Consider the following 21,563-nt stretch of genomic DNA (forward strand, 5'->3'; position numbering starts at 1 on the left):
GTTTCTGTGTAGGTTCTTTGATTCAGATTCTGAAAATTTCAAAAAGTATTTAAGATCCTGATTTGGGCACCTCAAGTAGAGGCCTAAAATTAGAAATTACTACTATCTGCAAATAGAAAAGATGCAGAGGTATTTGCTGTCAAAATGTTGTTACTCCTTTATTTCTACTAACTGTAGTGTAGAACTCAGTGATGGTTTTACTCATGTAACAAGTGTGGGACAAGGCCTGAAAGGCTTGGAGGCTTTCCTTTGTTCTTATTCAGTAAAAGTTGTCACCAGCCTGAGAAGATGTTGTCCAAGTAATAACCAGGAAGGTACTTCTTGTGTTTGTAATACTGCAGCTCTTTTGACATCAAGGTTGCTCCTTAGTTGAGTAGTAAATTGAGAATCAGTTCTCACTTTGGCTCTACACTTCAGGACTTGGCTTTGAATGAAGTCTGCATCGTTAGTTCCCATGTGGAAATACTGCCATTGAGGTAGGAACAGAATTTGTCATTAATGAAAAAAAACGAGAGTCTGAGCCTTCTCAGATCAGGAAAAGGACTTGTTTTACTTGGGTGTATATCAGAAGAGAAGGGAATTTAAAGCAAGTATAAGCTAAAAAGCTAAAGTCAACTGAAGGGACAATAAGTATTTCATGTCTGAATTTAAAATGAGCAGCCTTGGAAGCTACCATTTAGCAAGACTTTAATCAGTCTTTACTTCAGTGGCCAGTAAACCGAGAAATCTTCCTGTCCTCTTTCACTTTCATGTATCCAAGAGAGCTTTTGTTTCATGTTGTACCCAAGTCCTCAGTCGAAAATAGCTGAAATGAATGCATGGAGTCCCTTTGATGTCAAGGGTGCTTTAAAAACCTTTGAGTTCAGAAACACTACACACACTGTTACAGGGTGTGAAACAAAATGTAAATCAGCAAAACGGGTTCAAATCTATCTCCAACACAAGTAGGTACAGTTCCTCTGAGACCATCTGTTTATTTCCACCACTTACCTCAGATTCGAAAAGAGCTTCGTCCTCGCTCCTAATATCTGGCAGTGTAGGCTGAAAAGATCCCTGGAATGTTGTCTGCAGGGAAGAGAGAAGGCAGCTGGCAACATGCATGCTTTTGTTTATTTAATAGGATGTTGTAATACAACATAAAGCTTCTCCTACATAACATTTGCAGCCAAGGCTACAGACGCGTGCAGCTGGGTAATATTAAAAAGTATTGATGTACTGAAAGTGTAGGATTTTCTCACACATATGGTAAGTACCATTGCCAGTCCCAGGTCTCAGACACCCAAATGTGCAAGAATTTTAAATTGATTAAAATCCTAGTGCCTTTATTTGTGTTTTTTTCAGCTTTCGGAGCTCAAAGAATCTATAAGATGGTGTAATGAAATACTTCATATTTACAAATTTAACATGATGTCCAGTGAAAACCATAAAATGTATTTCAGTTGGTTCAGTGAACATATTGCGAGCAATGTAGACATGAAACAGCAGGTTCCAGAAGAGTCTGTCTGATTTTTTGCTCAACTTACCAGTTTGTAGCAGATGTCATTCATCTGGGATTTTATCGCAAAAGTTTTGCGCGGCTCGGCTCAGAGCACATCCATGCTGGGATCGCTCTGCCCTCTCGTGGGTTTCTGCAGCATTGTGACACGTTTGTCACCGGCATGAGCAGTTCACTGCTTGCTGTGGACCCTACCTTCCATTGCAAAGTGGCTTTAATCTCTCAGCTCATTTTGCCTCTGCTTTGCAGGGAATTAAGCAGTGAATTTTTCAGTTGGCCATAAATGTTTAAGTACAGATTCTGGAAGGGAAAGTTGGAAAGCATATTGTGGCTTTATTGAGTGTGAGGGAATTCCTTAGGCTTTATTAATAGAAAAGCAAAATGGCCTCAGTTATGTGCATGCAGCTGCAACTAGGAAGCAGCGCATGGGGAGAGAGAGAATTTTTCATCCCTTTAAAATTACGGCAGATGAACAAACCAATGACAACCCTTTACCCATTCATGCTTATGCTCTAAATGAAAAAAACAAAACCCCTATCAGATTTATTTTGTTTGAGGTTGTAAGAAATTCTACTTGTTGACTCTGTATCTAAATATATTCTTTAATTGCCTGTGAAATAGCTTGATTTTTCCAGCAATTACAGAGGTAGCAATCTTTATTCAGTTCAGACCCAGGCAGAAGAAGAACCATTAGTATATGATTAATGTACTTAACTTTGTTTCCTTGACATTTGCCGCTTATTGTACTCCAGTCAATGCATTGCAATAGGAAGGCATTCGTGGGGAGAATCACTTAATGATATGCACGATAAGCAACCATTCCCTGATTTAGAATTTGGATGGAAGTAGTTTAACTGAGTTAATGAAATGATCATTTGAAATTATTCTAATGTGCCTTTATCTTTCTTTCCTTCCTGTCGAAGACATGACAATGGATGAAGTCCGAGAGTTTGAACGAGCAACTCAGGAAGCTACCAACAAGAAGATTGGGATTTTCCCACCTGCAATATCTATCTCTAACATTTCCATGCCTTCTTCAACCCGCAGTGCTCCATCTAGTGCTCCATCAACTCCTCTCTCCACTGATGCTCCTGAATTCCTAACAGTTCCCAAAGACCGGCCTCGGAAAAAGTCTGCTCCAGAAACTCTCACTCTTCCAGATCCAGCAAAAAAAAACCCTTTAAATTAACCCAGCATGTTTCCTCCTGATAAGCCATGTCTACCACAGCAAGGGTGACGTAACTCAATTTCTACAAAGGTCATGGTGGTTTGTTGGTTGTTTTTTTGCTTAAAATAATCTTACTGGTGTGGAAAGATTACTTCTTTTCTCAGACTTGATCCTGAAAACTTTCAGAGAAGTGCATGCAAGAGAATGTAGTTTATATATTCCTAAAGTAGTGTTTCAAGCCATATGGTGCATCTTGTTGACATACAATGAAATAGTCTGAGGGGAACCCTATAAAAGAAAATAAATCTTTCTGTAGCAGTATTCTACATACAAATCCTCATCTAGGTCATAGCAATTATAATTAAGAGTAGGTATTTACTAAAGCTGCCAAGGACTTCTGAGGCAAATTAGTGCCAACTAGAATGCAGGGTTAACAGGAAAAAACCCCTCCCGTTTTCTTCTTCTCTAGCCGATTTTAAAATTCTTCCTACTCTCAGGCTTCTCCTGTGTAGTCATGAACATTTGACCTGTAACTCATTCTACTTGAACACCAACAGCAATCATTCAGACTCATCTTTTGCTTAATATGACTCAGGATTTGGGGCCTAGCTAGCAAACACAAAATTTTTCAAACCTAAAATATCACTGTATTGAAGCCCCAATTGTAATTAATTATACTGACTTTGAGGCCATTGAACTATTTCTATCTTGCACAGAATTTGTAAAAGAAACCACCTATTTCTTGTAGATAATGTATTTTAATAGCTCTCCCCTGTCCTTTTGTGATCTCTTGAACTCTGTATTGGTGTTCATTAATGGTGTTCCATCTGTAAGATTGAAAAAAAGCAGCTAAATTGAGCCAGTTGAGAAGCAAAACCAATGAATTCTGTCTTTTCCTCACTGGAAGAAGAGTGCTAGTTATGCCATAAGACCTTGAATGTAAAGGAAAGAAAATACGAGACTCCTTTTTCTTTCCTGCCTCACATCTTTCCTAAACAGCACAATCTCTGCTAACAGAAAGCTGGTTCGCTCCAGGGAAGGGGTGAACAAACTCACTTTAAAAAGCAAATGAATCGTGGGGCTGCTCAGTCCCGGGTAGGCTGATGTTAAGGAAACAGAAGTGCTCTTCCTGGTCTGCATGTGAGATCACTTTTCAATCTCAGGAATTAAAATGTAGAAAAGAATGTTTCCCTGGAGGGAAGTGTAGGTTGTGGAAGGAGGAGCAAAATAAATGGCAGAAGTGGTCTCTTCCTTCCTTTTCAAAATGTAAGCTCAGTGAGAAACTTTCCCTGCTGACCCCATTTGGGGTACTTTGTTCGCTTTCCTACAAATTGCTGTTTAATGAATGCTGTCGGTATCTGTCTCTATTGGTAGCTGTAGTAGATGTTAAATAAGCCGCTGTTCAGTTCCCAGTGAACAATAGCTGTTACGTGAATCATATGATCAAAGAGGGTGATATTTTGTACCACTTGTCACATGGTACATGGATTTAAAAAAAAAAGAGAGTCCTCAAGAGCTGAACTATCATTGAATATTGAACAATCAGTTTGGGGATGGCCTTTTACCTGGACGGGACGTTTGTGCCATCTTCTCAGCACAATGCTGTGATGTGACTGGCTTAAATGCACTGAACTTCTCAATGGCTGTAGATCCAGTGTAAGTTACATTGAATGTGTGATATTTATAGGGTAGTTTTAGTAGCAGGAGAAGTAATTCCACTGCCAACCTGCACTGAAAAGTGTGTATTTGTCTGATAGTTAAAATCCTGTAGCTAGCAAAAGCCAAGAGCTCTTTGTAGGTTAGCTGTGGTCTGTCTTCATGCATTCTCCCACTTACTGTCCATGTTTTGCTTTGCTATTCTTCTCAGAGCTAGTAATTTTGTGTGATTAGTAAACTAATGGGTGATGATTTTTTTGTTTAAAAAGAAGACACTGTAATGATGCAAACAAAAATTTCCTACATTAGTTTATGATTTCAGCTTAAAAAGTGTGCAGATGATATATTCATGATTATAACTGGTCTAATTTTTTATTATTATTATTATTTATTTAGTATCAAGATTGGAACATGGGCAGAGAAGGGAAACATTTGAAAATATAAAGCATTGTTTGGTTGTTTTTTCATTTCCTGAATTTGACCTATACAGAAGTGGTTTAGGTCTGCTTCACCTGAAAGCCTATTTTTCAAAGATTTTCTTCTTTGTCGAAGAAAAATTTGCTCATCTCCAGGGATAATGACCTTGCACTTATATATTACTATTCCTGCACATGTTTTGCCATCTGGGTCTGACACATATTTTTAGACCAAAGCAGTCGTACCTTTACTCATATTTAACTGATTTCCAATCCCATGTGGAAACACTGATTATCATATTAAGTAGGTTTGGGAATAAGGCGTCTATGAAAATTATTAACATACCTGAATAGGACACATCTTAATAGCTGCATGACAGAGATGTAGGAGGAAGACCGTGACCATGTCATGGAAAAAATGATGGACTGCTTAACGCTGTGTCTCCGCCTGCGCGTGCTGCTGCTGCAGCCCTGCCACCGAGCAGTGCTGTTCTCCAGGAGTACCCCGTTTACTGACCCAACAGCCTGAATTCACCGCTGGCCACAGCCGGGATCACCATCAGCCACACCGCCTCCAGGGTGTTTCCTAATGAAGGCAAATAAAAAGATCTGTAATGTTTCATCTCTTTGGATAAGAGATACCCCAGGTTTTTCACTGCCTATGTAAGTACCCTCTGCTGTGTTCTGCTTTGCTTTCCCCATCAGTCATTACCCATTTGGTCAATACGATCTTGAAATACCATTATCTGTTTGGTTGGGTTTTGTTTGTTTGTTTGTTTTTTAAGGTAGGATATATTCTTCTAGAATATTTCCAGCAAACACTCAAAATCGCACAAAATTAAATGAAAATGAAGGTCTGAATACTTCAGTGTAATACCTTGAGGCAAAGGGGTTGTTTTCATTACTGATTTTTTCACAGTGCTTTCTGTTGTATTTTCAGACATTTATTAGGAGGAAAACAGAGAGCATTTTGCAGGTGTTCAGCACTTCTCTTGCAAAAATGAATGATGTGCTTATTTAGTGAGTACAACTTTAGAGTACGGTGCCATACAGCAAAGCTGAGTAGGCACAACATCCGTGTTCCTACTCTGCCACAGTGACTGAAGAATTACATGATACAGCTCTTCTAGAACTTGACAAGGAATTTTTCATCAAGGAGAATACAGTTTAGAGCAAATAACGTGATTAGTTGGTTTGGTTTGCTATTAAAACCTCCTCCCAGCTTGCTTGTACTTTTATGTATTTCATATAGAACAGTCATTACAAAATAACTGGCATTTCACTAGAGTCTTTAGAAGGGTAGATCTCTTAATAAATTAAAAAAGGGAGGTATCCATAAAGACTATGAAGAGCAGCACATTCCTGAAACACATACTTAATAGGATTCCTTATGAATGTAATGGTTGATTTTGTAAATGACTGGATAAATCCTATGGAAAGAAACTATTTGACCTTATTCTTTGGCTTTTTTGATTATTCTGGAAGGTGATTTTGTGACATCTAGTAGCCAATTTGCATTAATTGCTGCTGTAGAGATTTTGAAATGGAAATATTTGTTCCTTGAATTTTAGTTTGTAACAAGACCGCTATATTTTGTTAGAACTGCTTTGAAGCAATGTGCTATCATTTGAAATAAGCCAAATGTATATGCTTTTTATGAATTAGTGAGTGCAGTAAGAGAGAATTCATGATCTTGTCAATAGGAGCTTTTCTGTTTCCATTGTTTGGACTTGGTTTTATATGTGTAAGTTAAAGTTGCTGAGTAAGTCTAACAATGTTTTGCTTTAAATGAACAGCATGGGCATTGAATTACAATCTCCTGTAGTTTTGTGGTGTCACTAAAACAGGTTTCATTGTTTTATTTCATTTCTGTGATAATTCCACGTGACTCTGAATGTCCAGTAATTAATTTCTTTTATTTAGAGCAATGAAGGCTACGTTAGGCAATACATCACTACCATCAAAGAAGGACCAAGTTTTGAAATGCTCTGCATGTTAAATAATGCAAGGCTCAGCAGGAGAATTTGATTGTCATATTTCTCGTCCATATCACTTAGTTTCTGTTTTTTCCAAGTTATTTATTATTTTTAATATTGTATTTTTCCTTGCATTTTGTTGTAAATAAACTACCAACAATTATTCTTTACAATTGTGGCTATTTTCTTTTCCTAGGTGTCCTCTAGCAAGGAACATAGCCATTAACGTTTCTACCCCCATCTCTGCAAGTCATTTCCTCAAAATTAAATAGCACAAACAATTGGCTTTGTAACAAAAAATCAAACCATTTCTAGGTTTAAATTCTAAACCACATCTACTAGCTGTGCCTCAGCTTTTTCGAGATTTTATCAGGGCAGGTGCCCCATCATTATGGTTTTAGCCCATTCATTTGTAAATGACCATTTGGTTGACAAGGTTTTCAGTAGGCAATCTAATTCTCTATGCAGGGTTTGGCAGCCCAGTGTTGTTGTAAATAGTGGAAAATACTGGAAAAGAGACCACTCAAAACTTCTCAGGCTTGTCTACAAGTAAATTACTTTTAGTCAACCAAAACTTAACATGCACAATGATTCTTTAAGATTTTAAGTAGAGGCTTACTCCACAGAAACGGAGCTTTCTCCGCACCAGAAAAATGGTAGTCGCATGTTCAGTATAGAAATGCTTCACAGTGGCGTAGGGTAGGACACAAGGAACAAACATGGGCCTAAAAAATATTTAATGTAGAAATCACATGGTACAAGCGAGATGGGAGCCGCGCGGGTCTGCGGTGATGACGGTGATAACGTCTCAGCGCGTTAGGACCCTGTGGGGTACGGGCTGGGGCCGTGCCCTGTGAATGGCCGGGGTCTGGCCGGGTCTTGGCCGCCAACGCGAGGTTGTGACTGTCCTTGATGAGACACAACCACGGCTGGATTCCTCAGCAAGCAAATATATCAGGGCTGAGTCCCCGAAATTACAGTGCTGGCAAGATGTGTTCCCCAACAGCGGTCCACAGCCAGCAGTGATGTGCCTCATGACGGGGCCTGACCTGATCTGGTGTTGGTTTGGTTTGACTTGATGGTTTGTAGTTTGGGCTGGTTTTGCTAGGGTTTTGTTAAAATTTGCACACAAAATACTGATGCGTGAAAATGTTACAAATTGGTTAAAAACCTGAACCTGATCCTACCGCTATTAGAATTGGCAGAGTTGGGTTGTGCAGAGGGAAAAGACTCCACCCTTTATTCTTCACAAAAATGAGGAATCTCGTAGGGCAGAAATATGTTTAGTTAAGGTAGTCTTAAAGCCAACAATGTTTTACTGTGTAGATGCAAAACTACAGAGGACTCTTATCCAATGTCCTCGTGCTAATCTGCATGTAAATGACACCTCTTCTGCACGATAAGACACTCGTAGGACCAACGGTGTGAGTGGCCGTGGAAACGATCTCATTAATTCCGCGCACGATATACGCTGGAAACATCTGAATACAGGAAATGCGGTTGACCGTCCTGCTTTGTAAGGGTGTTCTGAAAAATTAATGGCTCTTCTTCTGGTTTTACAATATGTCAAATATCCAGAACGCACCGTATTTTCGTCCCCGCTGGCGAAGCCCCCGCTCCGCCCGGGAACCGCCAGTCCCGACTGGGCACCGCACCCCATCGCGACACGACTCTCCCCCGCCGCGCCCGGAAACTCTCGAGCGGCCTCGGCCCTTTCCGCCGCTGCGCCCAGTCTCGCGAGAGGCGGCGGATCGCGAAGATGGCGGCGCTGTGCGAGAGCTTCACGCTGTGCGGGCTGGGACCTGGCCGCGGCCTCCTGGCGCTGGAGCCGGGCCCCGGCCCCGACCTCGTCCTGCTCACCGACCGCGGCAGGACGGCCACGCTCTGCAAGGTAGCCTCTCGCCCTCGGGACGCGCCGCCGCCGGGCAGCCCCGGCCTGTGGGAGGGTTCCCCCGGGCAAGGCCGCGGCGGCGCCTCCTCTCTCCTGCCCCGGCCCGGCGGGAGCGCGGCCGGGCCCCGCTGACACTGACACCAGGCCGCCCCCCGCCCGGCTGCGCCCGCGGCGCTCGGCTGGAGGGGGCCTGGCTCCTGCCCCCGGGGCCTGGCTCCCGCCCCGCTCCCGCCGCTCCCGGCCTGCCAACCCGCCGGGCTGCTGCCGCCTCGGGCGGGCGCTGGCGCTGTTTTCCTTTCGCCCGTTTGCTCTCGCCGTTCCCCGAAGGAACGTTCCGCCCCGAGGCTGCAGGGTACGCGACGGCTCCTTTTGCAGGAGCCAGGGTGACACACGTTCTGTCCGGCTGTCGGCTTCGTGTCAGCTGCCTTGTTGGCTGGAGGATGAAAGATTTTAGCTTGCAGCACTTGAAACTAAAAGTATGTTCTGGTGCCTTTTAACGTATGCATGTATTTCAGTAGACCGTGGTGAGAAACTTAAGGAAAATATTTGGCTTTATATTCTTCATTCGCCTTCACATTCATGGCACTAGGGATTGTATCTTAGTGGATTCATTATACAACCTCCTTTGGGTCCTTCAGTCCCACAGCTAAGACCATACACGAGAACATAAATATGTTGCTAAATACGCCCAGTGTAGATCTAGGCTGAGGAGAGGGGGTTGAGTACCCTCAGAGCAGCCAGAATTAAGTCATACATAACGTGAGTTTAGACAGTAAAATTAATTGCTCATTGTCTCAGTAACTTACATTGAAATAGGAAGAGAAGAAGCGTGACTGTGCGTGACTGTATTAGTGAGTAAAGGTAACTTACACTGGTGATTAAACATAATGCCTTCACTTTGGAAAAGCCATGCATCATACATGTGTTTCATGACATAAGCCCACCTGACTCACATGCCAAAGTTATTTCTTATGTGAAAACAAATTATTTCCAATTTACGTAGAATTCTTTCAGGTTACTCTGAATTTTTTGGTATTAAAGTCAGAAACAGGAGTGCTCTAGCAGAAGTTCTGAGTACATCAGTTTCCATACTTCCGTATTCTCATTCAAATCGGATATGGCTACCTTGCATTTCCCTTGTGTCATGAGATAATTCCCATACATGCACCATGCTATATTTTAATTACAGTGTCTTTGTTCTGACTCTTCCAGGTTTCAGATCAGAAGCCACTAGGTTGTTGGTCGGTTAAACATGGGCAGGTTATCACATGTCCAGTTGTATGCAACTTTGAAACTCATGAATATGTAGCTGTTCATGATGACAAGGTGAGATGTTTTATCTTTCTTAAAGGAAAAAAAGGAGGTGGTGAGTCTTCAGCGTGAATGTAGATAGGGAGCAAACAGCAGTGCTAGATTTTTGGCTAAGTGTAAAAATGGAGATCTTACCACCGTCTTGCAGTTCAGGTCACCTCTGCTCTCTGAGGACAGGGACGTGCAGCTCTGCAGCTGCACAGTGTGTTCCTTCGTCAGGGAGATGAAGTTAATCTGTGCTGAGCACCAGTTGTGCAGTGGCCTTTTAAAAACAAGTGTTCTTGGTGGAGAATGCCTCATGCACAAATTCTGTAAGGATAAGTTATTTCTCGTGTTGCAGACTGGCTGACATTTAGAACTGCATGATTAATGTACTGAAATGGTTAAAATTCACACCTGTATCTTTGGTTTTGAGCTCACATTTTACAGTTAAACGTTTCCTGTTTGTGTACTTGTAGTGTGTGCTCAGCATATGATGAACCTTTGGCTTTTTTTTATTGTTGTAGATGACATATCTTTCTTGACCTTTCATTGTTCTCTTTGCAATATTCTCCTCCAGATCTGGTCATCTATATCTTAATCTGTCTCCATCACTTTGATCTACTTTAATTTAAAATTCTGCTGTATCTTTTTCCTTAGCCTTACTCTTTCCTTCCCTTTCTTTCCATTTCAATATTTCTGAGCTTGGTTTGTATTCCTGTTGTCTCTGCTTCAGCTTCTTGCTACACAAACTTCCCCTGGGTCAGATTCCACTAAAGTTACTGTGTATACTTTCTGTATATTCTCCTCCTGTGTTTCAGTGATGTGCAGTTGCTAGAATTTTGTGTGTTGAGAAGTCTATACGTTACTGTTTTACTGTGCTTAAAAAATTATGCTTCTCTTAAAGGTTTTAAGAATATGGAAGAACACAGATACTAATTTGGACAAAGTATTTAAAGCAACAGTAAGTCTCTTACGTATGTTCACTTTTATGTTAATGTTTTGATCCCCGGTGGAGGGAAGAGATGATAATTTGCATAGTACTAGTAATATAACTTTAGCTGACCATTGTCTTAACTTGCACTTCATGATGTTCTGGAATATTGCAAGGAGTCCATTTGGACTGAGAGACTCAATTTACACTTCAAGTGATTTGTAGCCCAAGTCCAAAGTTTCAGAGGAACTTCTTTAAAGATGGTGAATTATGTTTAAATACATATTTTTCTGTTCTGCTGGTGGTTGTGTTAAACAACACTTTGTGTTATGCTGTATGGCAGTTGTTTGAACTTTTTACCCTCAATTTTGTTTTTCTTTGACATGATTCAGAAATGTGATGCTCATAGGGATGCTTTCCTGGCTTTTTCTTGGGTAGTGATTTATGATATTTGTAGGATTTCAGAAAATTTGCAACTACTAGGCCTACATTATTAAGAATCTTACAGATTCATAATTCTTCTGTTACTTGTTTATTGAAAGAACTGAAAAAAAAAATCACAGATAAAACACTTCGCTTTCAAGGTAATGTACTGAAGAAGATAGAGTTGTTTTTTTTCTCTATAGCTTTCAGCTGATGTATACAGAATACATTCACTACCCAATGGAGGGCCAGTGGTACTATTCAGAGGAGGTGGTGTTCGAACTTTAGATGTTCTTTTGGAAGCCCCACAACAAGAAATTGAAAACATTGTCTCGGACGAAGTCATCAAGTAAGTGATATGACTTTATGAAGTTTGCTTCTTGTTCAGAGGAATTGATGAGGATGATGATGAAAGTTTTTCCCTTTTCTGAGGGAATAGGGGAGAAATCTAAAGACCAAGATCTTGGGGTTGTTTTGGGGTTTTTTTCCCAACACATTTTTGGGGTTTTAAAATCTTAGACTTATTTATACGGATATCCTAAAAATAAGAGGCTGCCTAAGGAATAATGTTATGACTTTAGGTATAGTCCTAGAATTCAGAAGACATTCATACAGCTTTCTGGTTTTAGGTGGAGTGAAGCTTTTATGGAAGGTCAACAGCCTGTCTTAATTTTTGCTACTGAGAAAGTAAGTGGAAAACTTTTTTTAAAAAACTTTTATAGCAGCAAATCTAAGTGCTTTTTCTAAAATCCATCACCTGTTTCATTGGGCTTTAAGAACTTTTAGTGAAATCTTTATCCTGTTTTAATCAATATCCTCCATATGTATTGTTTCTGATACACAGTTAAATTTAAGTTGCTTTCAGGGCTGAGGAGTCTGGCTCTTAGAACTTCAGAGAACAATTAATATTAAATACAGTAGACAATTGTGTGGCTCTTCACTGCCCTCAAATACAGGATTTGTTTTGTTTTGTTTTGTTTTTTTAAAAAAAGCCCTATACACAAATCTGTCTTTATTCAAATGCTTCTTCCTGAGAATCCATTCGTTTCATCAAATCAGAACTTTCTTTACATGCTTGAGTCTGTAAACATTTCTGAATTGGGCTGTATGTCTTATAGAACAGATTCCTGATTTTTCTTAACATTAAAGCTAACCAGTACTAATATCTGAATTTCTGTTATCTCTTTGTGTAAGTTAAAAGAAAACTTTCTTTTTTTTGTTTTAGGACGGGGATTTTTTTATCTACATACAGAAACTTAAGATGAATAGTCTACACAAATATAAGCTTGAGCAACATGAATTGTCTAAACCACTGAGTTTCACGGCATACATAAAAAATCAAATAATCACACTTCTGTGTTTGTGTAAGTTAAATTTTCTGGTGGGATGTGGTAAAAAAGCAAAGAATTGTATGGAAGGACACAAGATGTTGATATTTACGAATTCCTATTTAATATTTTTATCTCTTTAAACTTTCTAAAACAGATAGTGGTAGAAGTAGTAATTAAATCTTCCTGATACTTTAATGGCTGCAAAGGCTGACTGTTCCTAAATATTATGACTTGTACATGCAGATCTCACACTAGCTATGCTTTTATTTTGCTGCTTTACGTCATAACGTGTCCTTTAAATATCCTGTGTTATTTCTTCTTTCAGCACTTGCTGGACTTTGTTCTCTTTGGATGTCCTCTTGCCATATCATATCAAATAGTTTCTGCACAATAACAGATGTTAAAAGCGGCATCACTTTTCTTTGACAGATTCCAGTGACACTGTGTACAAGGTTCTGATACCTCTCCAGCAAAATACTGAAGAGAAAGAGCAGATTTTGTCCAAGTCACTACTCCTAAACCTTTCGGTATCTGGAAGTGTTCTAAAAGGAACTTCTTTTGTTGTTCTTGATAAAGACCACATTGCCGTATTAGGAAGTCTAGCTGCATCTGGTGAAGAATCCAGAGGTAACTTGAAAAGTCAGATTAATATGTTCTGTAGTCTAAAATGTCCTTAGGCAAAGCACAAAGCAGGAGATAGTGTAAATAAAATTTTAGTTGGCTCTTGAAACTAATACGTAGCTGAGCTGTGCCGTTCAGAGCACTAGCTGAAAGGTAACCTTTACCGGTGAACTGCGGATTGGGTGGCAGGACTATACTCACTGTTGTGTTTCAGTATTTGATTTTATGGTGTTTGTGAAACGGTTGAGAAGCAGCAGCAAGAGAATTCACGGATGGAAGGGAATTAAAAGGAGGACTTGGACACTTGCAGAAGAATCAACGTGGGGAAACAGACCTGATGTCCTCTAAGAAACCAGTGTTTAAAATAAGTAAAACAGACATTTCAGCCTTATGCCTAAACTACTGAAGTGTGGGATCACTGAAAGTTAAGCCACTGAACATAGCATTTTATAACAAAATGCTCTTCCTGACTGTAAGCCACACTGACTGCTGTCCCTCTTGCTACAGCTTCTTAGTTAAAGCTCTCCACTGGAAAACTAACTAATTTTTAGATATTTTGCTTGAGATCTAACTAGAATGACTTAATTCCTAATGTTGAATACATTACTAAGTGAGCTATTTTGAAAGTTATTTCTATTCCTCAAGTGTTTTTAACTGAAAGTAGCAAAGGCAAGTGTAGCTTTTAAGTTGCTTTTTGGGTTTGTAACATCTGTCTCTTAATTTCCTAGAATGCCTAACAATCTGGAATACAAAATTTCAGACATTGCAAACTTCAAAGGAACTGCCTCTGGGAACCAGTGGACAAGTAAGCTCAGTCTTTAATTTGTGGTCCTTAAGCATTTGGCATGATAGCAGTGAAGATACTGGTGGGCTTCAGAGCTCTGCTTCTGTCTGGAAGAGCAGCACATGCCAACTCCTGAAGCAATATTGACCATCTGATGAGCAATTTTTGTTCAGAATATTTAGCAGAATAGTGGCTTATGGCAATTTCTTTGATAATTCAGTGCTGTCTCACTTCTGATGGTCTTGATTATTTTGGGAGAATGAAATAGCTAATTAGACAGAAAACCCAGCCATATCTATTCTGTTCCAACAATTTGCAATTGACTGCCTACACAATCCCTGCATCTCCCTAAATAGTTTTTCAAGATATTCAGGTGTCAATTAGTGATAAGTAAACTGACATCTAAGTAATAAATGCACTCGTGAAATAGAATAACTGACTGTTTTTATCTTAAAATTGGACAAGAGGTAATTTCAAAAATAAAATTATCAAGTGGCCTTAATGCCTTATAGCAGCCACTGTACTTAAAGACATCACTGGAAAATACTCAACAGAATGCTTCTTATTTCTGTATTTAAAATCGACAGTTAATGAAGGTGTGTTAACAAGTGTTAAACCTAACAAAAATAACTTAAAATACTGTGATTGCTGACTGTTAGCTGAATTTTTTAGTAAAGAGTTAATCATCAGCTTGTGCAGGAACACACTTCTTTGCTCATCTCATTAATGATATGTTTTAATATTTTGTAGTTGTGGTGTTACGAGGAAAAATTTTTTTTTATTCATGGGAAAATGCTAACAGTGATTATGTACAAGTGTGAAACATCATCTTTGGCAGCTGCTGTGGGAAAACTCAAGGACAGTCAAACCCCTGGTAAGAATTTTTATAATTACAATAAAAAAGGTCTTGAAAACTTCTGAAACTGTATAAGAATTATTTTCATACAGTCCTATAAAATCAATTTAATCTAAACAGCTTGAAGTAACCCACCACTGTATTCTGTTCCTAGCTGTTAAATTTACTGTTGCCGAGAATACCGAAGCACACAAATGTCTGAATTTATTGTAGCTTCACTTAATCTGGGTTGTCATTTTAATACTGGAATTACTGAAAATACTGGAAATCTAGCTATGAATACTGAAAGCAGAATGAGATGCTGACTCCTATAAATTATTTTCAAAGAGTCTGTGATTAGATAGGGCAATGTCAAACCTTAATTTGTAAACTTTAGTTTAAAATTGTACTGTCATAATGTCTTTAATGTAGCATTGCACCAGTAAAATACTGTTGCAAGTAATGCTCACAGAAAATTGTGTAATAACTTATTTCTCTTCCTACCAGAAGCTAAAATGGAAAAACAATATGCAAAAAGGGTCATAAAATGACCTGCTGCTGAGATAAAACGGGAAACTTTCTCGGCATAAAATAACTTGGATTATACTATAGGAAATACCGATTAGTATAAGAAGTTGATGTAATAGTCACACTTCAATAAATGTGCTTTAAGTGTTACCATCATATAGTTTCATTTTTGTGTTCACAGATGTGTCTACATTTGTAAACTGGAATACCCTTGGGGATGAAGAGCTGGTGGTTTCCTTTCAGTCACAGAAGACTGTAGCTCTAAAATCTGAGTCCAGAATGAGCGTAAGTTAGCATTAAGAGCATGTGAGGTTTTTGTTGTTTCTCTTGTCTTTTCCCCATGCTGCTACTTTTACTTTTAGGTGGTGTAGCAAAAGGAAATTTCACATGGTATTTGTCACTCATTGTTTCTATCACTGTTTCTGGAATTGGATTATCCAGTTGCTAATTATAATCTGTGCAGCAAGTTGACACATGAAGTTCCTAGTTATCTTGATTGAAATCCTTAAATATATACCACTTTTTGGAGCTGAATAATATCTTTTTGTTTTTCTTTATAGTTAAGATCAAAAAGGAACACTGTTGCTGAAGTACAGCCAGCCACCTTATCAGTTGGGCAGCTCTTACTAAACATAAAAGTAAGTAAACCAAATATCCTAAAATAGTGTTTTAGGCACTCTCAGAATATTCTAGCTGTCTCTTAAGCTATTATCTTTTCCCATGTCCTCTTGCACGTATCAAGTTGACAAAGCTGCCTTAAACAGGTGAGTTGGAGGATATTATCATTATTACTGTGCTAGAATAGTATGTAGACATGATGAAATAAAAGTTTTGTCATAAGATTGTGTTCTAGAACTGTACAGGGTTTATAATAGCTGAGTTCTGAAAACTTGCACAAATTTGTTCGTTTTTAATGAAAGTCTTCTCTTACAGTAAATAAAGTGGGAGGATATTTCACTTGAACTCTGCTTTTTTAGATTCTTATTTATGGCTTTAATTTTATTGAAGTCATTTTGGATCTAGAAAGTCTGAATGGTAGAAATTCCACTGCAGATAAAGCAATAAGGTGTTTAGTTCCTTTCTTAAACTTGCTGCAAGTGTTGTGATACTTCAAGTTGCATCCTTTCCTGTGTGAACATACCAATAGTTCAGCTGTGGATGGACATCTTGGTAATGTTACTGCAGTAACAGGTGAATAATCCCTGAGCAGTTATTGAAAGATACTGCTTACCTGGGTTCAGAGTAATTGCCCTCATTGGGTTCTTTCATGCTTGAGAGATTCTACCAAAGTAGAGAGTGGCGAGGGGTTTCTGTGAATTTTTTTTTTGCTTGAAATGCAAAATAAGTCTGTTTCTACTTGGTCTAATTAGTAATAGTAGAATTCTCAAACCTATGCCATGTGTTTCTGAGTTGCACAGTACTTGTCATTTTCAGGATGCTTCTACAACTGCATTTGAAAATGAATTGAGACAATTGATGTCAAAAGCACAGATGCCAGATCTCCAAGCCACCACTGGATGTGTAATAACTGCTCTTATAAATAGATGTAAAACAAATCCAAAGTACTACCCTCGAAATTTCCTGCTACAGATAGTCGAGACCCGAGACTTGTCTTACAGGTGATGATTCTGCATTTTTTTTAATTGTAAGGAATAGTCTTTAAAAATAAAAATTCAAAAAAAAAAAAGTAGAAATCCATTTTTATATAAAGCACTCTTGATTTATTGGCGTTTACTATCGAAGGTGCTTATGCTTATTTTCTGATGAAGCTGACACTCGCCAGATGGATTTTTGTGTAAATTAAAGTTAATACTTCTGCATTAGTTGTCAATGTAGTTTTAAGTGGGTGTGAACTGTACAGCCTATTTATTTCATATTCTTACAGTTTATGTCCAGATTTAATGGCTGTTGCTTTGGAGAAAAAAGATGTGTATCTCTTACAACTCTGCTTACAACAGTTTCCAGATATTCCTGAAGAAATTACTTGTGCTTGCCTGAAAGTATTTTTAAGGTAAGGTAGAATCACTTTTTTTTTTTTCCTATTTTTTTCTTCACCAAACTAAGCCCCATAATGAAAAGCTCTGTGTTGCCAAGAATGGCTTGAATTTTATAGATGAGCAATTAATACTGCACATTAAATTCTTAATTCTGAGTACAGTGTATGTTGCAGTCTTGCAGACTGACAAACCTTTTACAAGATGTCTGCTGCATGTTAATTGTAAAGACTATGTAAACGCTAATTAAATGAACACTGATGGCTTGAATGGTGTTTGCATCCTTCTACATACATTGTTACAGCTAGATGTTTACTGTGCAACACACTTTCCTGGGGTAAGAAGCCCACAAAAAAAAATTAACTCTTCTAGGTTCATGACAAAAATGGTTTTCATATCCCAAAAGGGATGATGTTTTAGATGGGTGCTGCAACCAAAAAACTGTTGTAACTGTTGTCTATGCTTCCAGAGCAAAAGCGATTCTTTTTTTTTTTTATTGGAAACATCAGATCTTGTTCATTTCATATCTTAGAATTTTCAAATATTTTATTGCTAAATATTAGGAAAATCCTAACTGTCTTACAGGCTGAAGCAGTCCCACTAATGTCAGAATGCAGTAATAGTCTTGAATGGGGTATAACCTTTAAATCAGCCCATGAGAGAATGTCTAATAATTCAGCAATTTACATTGTTGGAATAAAAGAGCAGTACACGTATTCTTCAAGGTTAATAATTACAAAATATTAACTGTTCTATCATGTCCTTTATTCATTCTGCAAGACTCTGTATTTCAGTATATGTTTTCACTTTTATAGTAAGCTTCAGAGAGTTCATAGTGCTCACTACTGTTGATGGCATTGCTGATCTTAAAGGTGGTAATTTAAACGTGTTAAATATCTGAAATTTTCTTCTACAGTGTGAGTGAAGCCTATCTTCAAAGAATAGATGTGAATCTAGAATCTGTAATCTGTTACATTGATATTGAATTCCACAATAAAGAGGTTAAGAGTGAAATTGTAGAAAATGGTTTCAATGCGGAGCTGGAACAAGACGTCTGGGATACTAAAACCACAAAGGAAACCCATCTGAAGACTGATGGTGAATTCTGCCCTGTTGGACCACAGAAGGCAGCGTTACTGTATCCTCTTGATGTTTTAATGAAGGAAAGTCAGTGCGTTATATGTGATGTGAATGTTTATATTCAGTATTACTAAAAGACATATCTTGTTATGTTGAAAATTTTTGAGAAGTTACAGTAGGAGAAGTTCTGATAAGAGAAGTTCCTACTCAGTAGAAAAATTGCTTAGAAGACAAGTAGAAATAATTAACTTTCAGAAAGCATTTTCACCAATTTAAATTTGAATTATTGCAAAAGTGTAATAAAACTTCATCTATTCAAGAGAAAATAGTAGCAATGATTTTGATGTTTCCCTGTTGAAACATGAGCCAATTACATACTTGCAGCAAACAGAACTGTTCAAGTGAACTGCATTATAATATTTCAGTTGCTGTATATATTTCATGATAGAAATAATAGAGATTCAAAAAGATGAAATATGACCTCTTTCAAAGAACCTAGAGATATATTGTAATTAAAATTCACTTCAGTTTGTAGAAACTGGTATTTTTGCCTAATAATTTTATATCCTCAATAGTACTACACAGAAATGCTGTTCTCCATTCAGCTTACAGTGAAACATTTCTTTTGCCTCATCTGAAAAACCTTCCAGCTGAGCAAGCTGTTGTAAGTATGTTAAAATTAAAAAGTTTAAAACCCCTTATTATTTTGGGGGGAGGGAAAGGGAAGAGAGTTTTTCAATTGTATATCAGAAACTTGCAACTCTTACTGGAGTCTGAATCACAAACTAATGCATTCAAATTAAATTAAAATGCCTAATAAGATTTTATGTTAATAAATGTCACGTTTTTCCATATACATATGGAACGTCTACTAATTTTTGTAGTTCCTGCTTATTTTATAAAATGTAAGTATGAAACCCTCTTTATGAACTAGTCTACTTAGAAAATGTTCATATTTTGCTAGCAAGCATAGTACCTTTCTTGATTTGTATGCTTTTTAAGAAAGGAATGAGACGTGCTAATTTAGTCAGTTCAACCAGAAACAGAAGTTTACAAAATACGAAAACCAAACTAAACTATGTAAAATGCCAGATGTAATACAAATTAAACGTAAGTATTCAATCTCAGATCCTCTGTTTAAAAAACAAACAAAAAAAAAAAAAAAACAAAAAAACCCTCATTTGTCCCTCAAAACCTGAAATACAACTTCAAGAACTGCATGTACCCTAGCACCTGAGCATATATATGGTTTTCTAGTGATTAAAAAAAACAAAACAAAACAAAACAAAACCAAAGCTGATCTTAGCACTGATTCATCTCCTTGATTTTTTTGGAGAGAGAAAGAAATTGTTGACTTGTACTCAGCACAACATGATGTTGACCTGATTCTGACTGATAGTTTATTGTTGGCTACTGAAACTGGGACTAAAATTGTTAATGTTACAGTTTTTAGCAAAGTTCCTAGAAAAGTCTGTGTCTGAATTAAGTTGCACTGACACAATCACTGGAACAACAATTACCCCTGAATGTAGCTTTAAGCTGAATATTGCTGAGAATTTTCAAACATCTAGCTATAGATGGTGTAGGAGAACCATAAAATTTACTCTTAATGTGTAGTATACAGGCATCTATGTTGATTTAAAAAAAAAAAATTAAAAAACCTTACAAGTATTGCTGTGTGCAGGACAAAACTTACCAGTCTATTCAATGTTTGTCCTTTAAAAATATTCTGACTTCTCTACTTATAGCTGTTTCTCAGGTATTTATACTACCTGTATGTGAAATGCAGTGAAAAAATTAATACTGCTCTTCCCGGAATACGCGCTCCAACTATAAATCAGGTGAGAAGCTAGTTCTAAGAGCTGTACTTCCTTCGGTTCTTCTGGTGTGTAACATAGTGAGTAGTTGTGAATATCTAAAATTAACTACACTAATTCTGTATTGTCAATATAACCTGTGTGAAGTCAAATGTAACACAACGCTTTTTACTATGAGAAAATAAATATACTGCCTTAAAATATGAAACCACACATTTTGCATTAGAAGTTAATGTTTCAGAGTTCAGCTTTTAAAGCAAAATCTGTGTCCTTTACTTACCATAAAGTGTAAATCTGCTTTTCTTGTTTATCTTCAGATTATGGATTGGATGTGCCTATTGCTTGATGCTCACTTCACAGTTATGGTGATGCTACCAGAAGCAAAAGAGTTGCTTTCAAACTTGCATAAGTTTGTGAGAGCCCAAGTAAGTTGCATCTTCTGGGATAATTATTTCATTTTAGTATGGATTTAGAATAATATATTAAATAATATCTGTTCTTTGTACATTCAATCCTGAGCATGAAATGGCAGTTGCCGCTCTTTCTCATTTTGATTTCAAAAGCTGCTATATTTACTTGGTTTAAATATCTGAAACTGCAGAACCACAGATAGTTCCCCAGTATGAAAATAATTAAAATTTAGTGCAAATATCTGTGTTTTCTTCTTTTTAGGTACGGTTCTACTCCGAACTCAACAAGATTGAAGGAAGTTTGCGAGAATTACAAAGACTTAACCACCAGAGAGACTCTCAGACATATTCTATTGAAGTGCTGGAACTTATTTGAATTTTAAATTAATTATTAACACATTTACTTTTTATTGATTCCTTTTATGATGAGGATGTATTAGCACTCCATATTGGGGATGTGAAAAGTTGTTTCCTACATAGGAGGAGCACGGTTACTCTGAGGCTACATGAGAGTTGTAAGTTTGAAACTCATGAATTAAAAACTCTCTTTTTGACTGGATGAGAAGCTGGATGCTTGATTATATTTTCATATATAGGGGGTTTTTTATGTATTCATAAGAACATCCTAAAATACCACATAATTCTTGGCAAAGAATTAGGATATTTGCAGTAAGGCTTCAAGAGATGTTTTATCAAATGAATTGACATTTTTATTCTACTTGCTTCTTTTACTTAATAGTTGAAGTTTCTGATTAGATTCTTCAGAGTTCTCTTATCTCCACTCACATTATGAACTGTAGCTGAACTCATTTGAGTTTGCAGCTTTTTCTATTTTTAAGTGGTTTTACTTTGTCTAAAGAGGTCTTTGACATTTACAGACTTAACTTAAACAAGGAAGGGAGCTTAAGTGTAGG

General features: G+C 37.7%; 2 protein-coding genes across 9 annotated transcripts in view; both read left to right on the top strand.

Annotated features, from left to right (window-relative positions):
• The window catches only part of PITPNC1 (phosphatidylinositol transfer protein cytoplasmic 1), a 107,326-nt gene extending 100,442 nt beyond the window's left edge, over nt 1–6,884 (top strand). For 6 of the 7 annotated variants that reach the window (XM_033002304.2, XM_033002303.2, XM_033002305.2 and 3 more), the window contains one exon: nt 2,419–6,884. In XM_033002304.2, coding sequence (XP_032858195.1) covers nt 2,419–2,684 — 266 coding nt within the window. In that variant the 3' untranslated portion in view covers nt 2,685–6,884. The remainder of the gene's footprint in view (nt 1–2,418) is intronic. The other variant, XM_033002310.2, reaches the window with a different exon arrangement.
• A 1,570-nt stretch (nt 6,885–8,454) lies between these two features.
• Nucleotides 8,455–21,208, top strand: NOL11 (nucleolar protein 11). 2 transcript variants are annotated; one of them, XM_042802697.1, is made up of 18 exons: nt 8,455–8,602; nt 9,815–9,928; nt 10,800–10,856; nt 11,453–11,598; nt 11,879–11,936; nt 12,475–12,613; nt 13,010–13,207; nt 13,930–14,006; nt 14,736–14,859; nt 15,530–15,633; nt 15,909–15,986; nt 16,783–16,967; nt 17,234–17,359; nt 18,259–18,480; nt 19,008–19,086; nt 20,171–20,263; nt 20,557–20,664; nt 20,912–21,208. In XM_042802697.1, exons 1-18 carry the CDS (start codon nt 8,471–8,473, stop codon nt 21,023–21,025), a joined length of 2,154 nt encoding a protein of 717 aa, XP_042658631.1. In that variant the 5' UTR covers nt 8,455–8,470; the 3' UTR covers nt 21,026–21,208. The 2 variants fall into 2 exon arrangements, with proteins under 2 accessions (XP_042658631.1, XP_042658632.1); XM_042802698.1 differs by lacking the exon at nt 8,455–8,602 and adding an exon at nt 8,676–9,078.
• The last annotated feature ends 355 nt before the right edge of the window (nt 21,209–21,563 follow it).

The sequence above is a fragment of the Tyto alba genome, unplaced genomic scaffold (genome assembly GCF_018691265.1).
Source record: "Tyto alba isolate M040663 unplaced genomic scaffold, T.alba_DEE_v4.0 Super-Scaffold_39, whole genome shotgun sequence".
Taxonomy (NCBI): domain Eukaryota; kingdom Metazoa; phylum Chordata; class Aves; order Strigiformes; family Tytonidae; genus Tyto; species Tyto alba.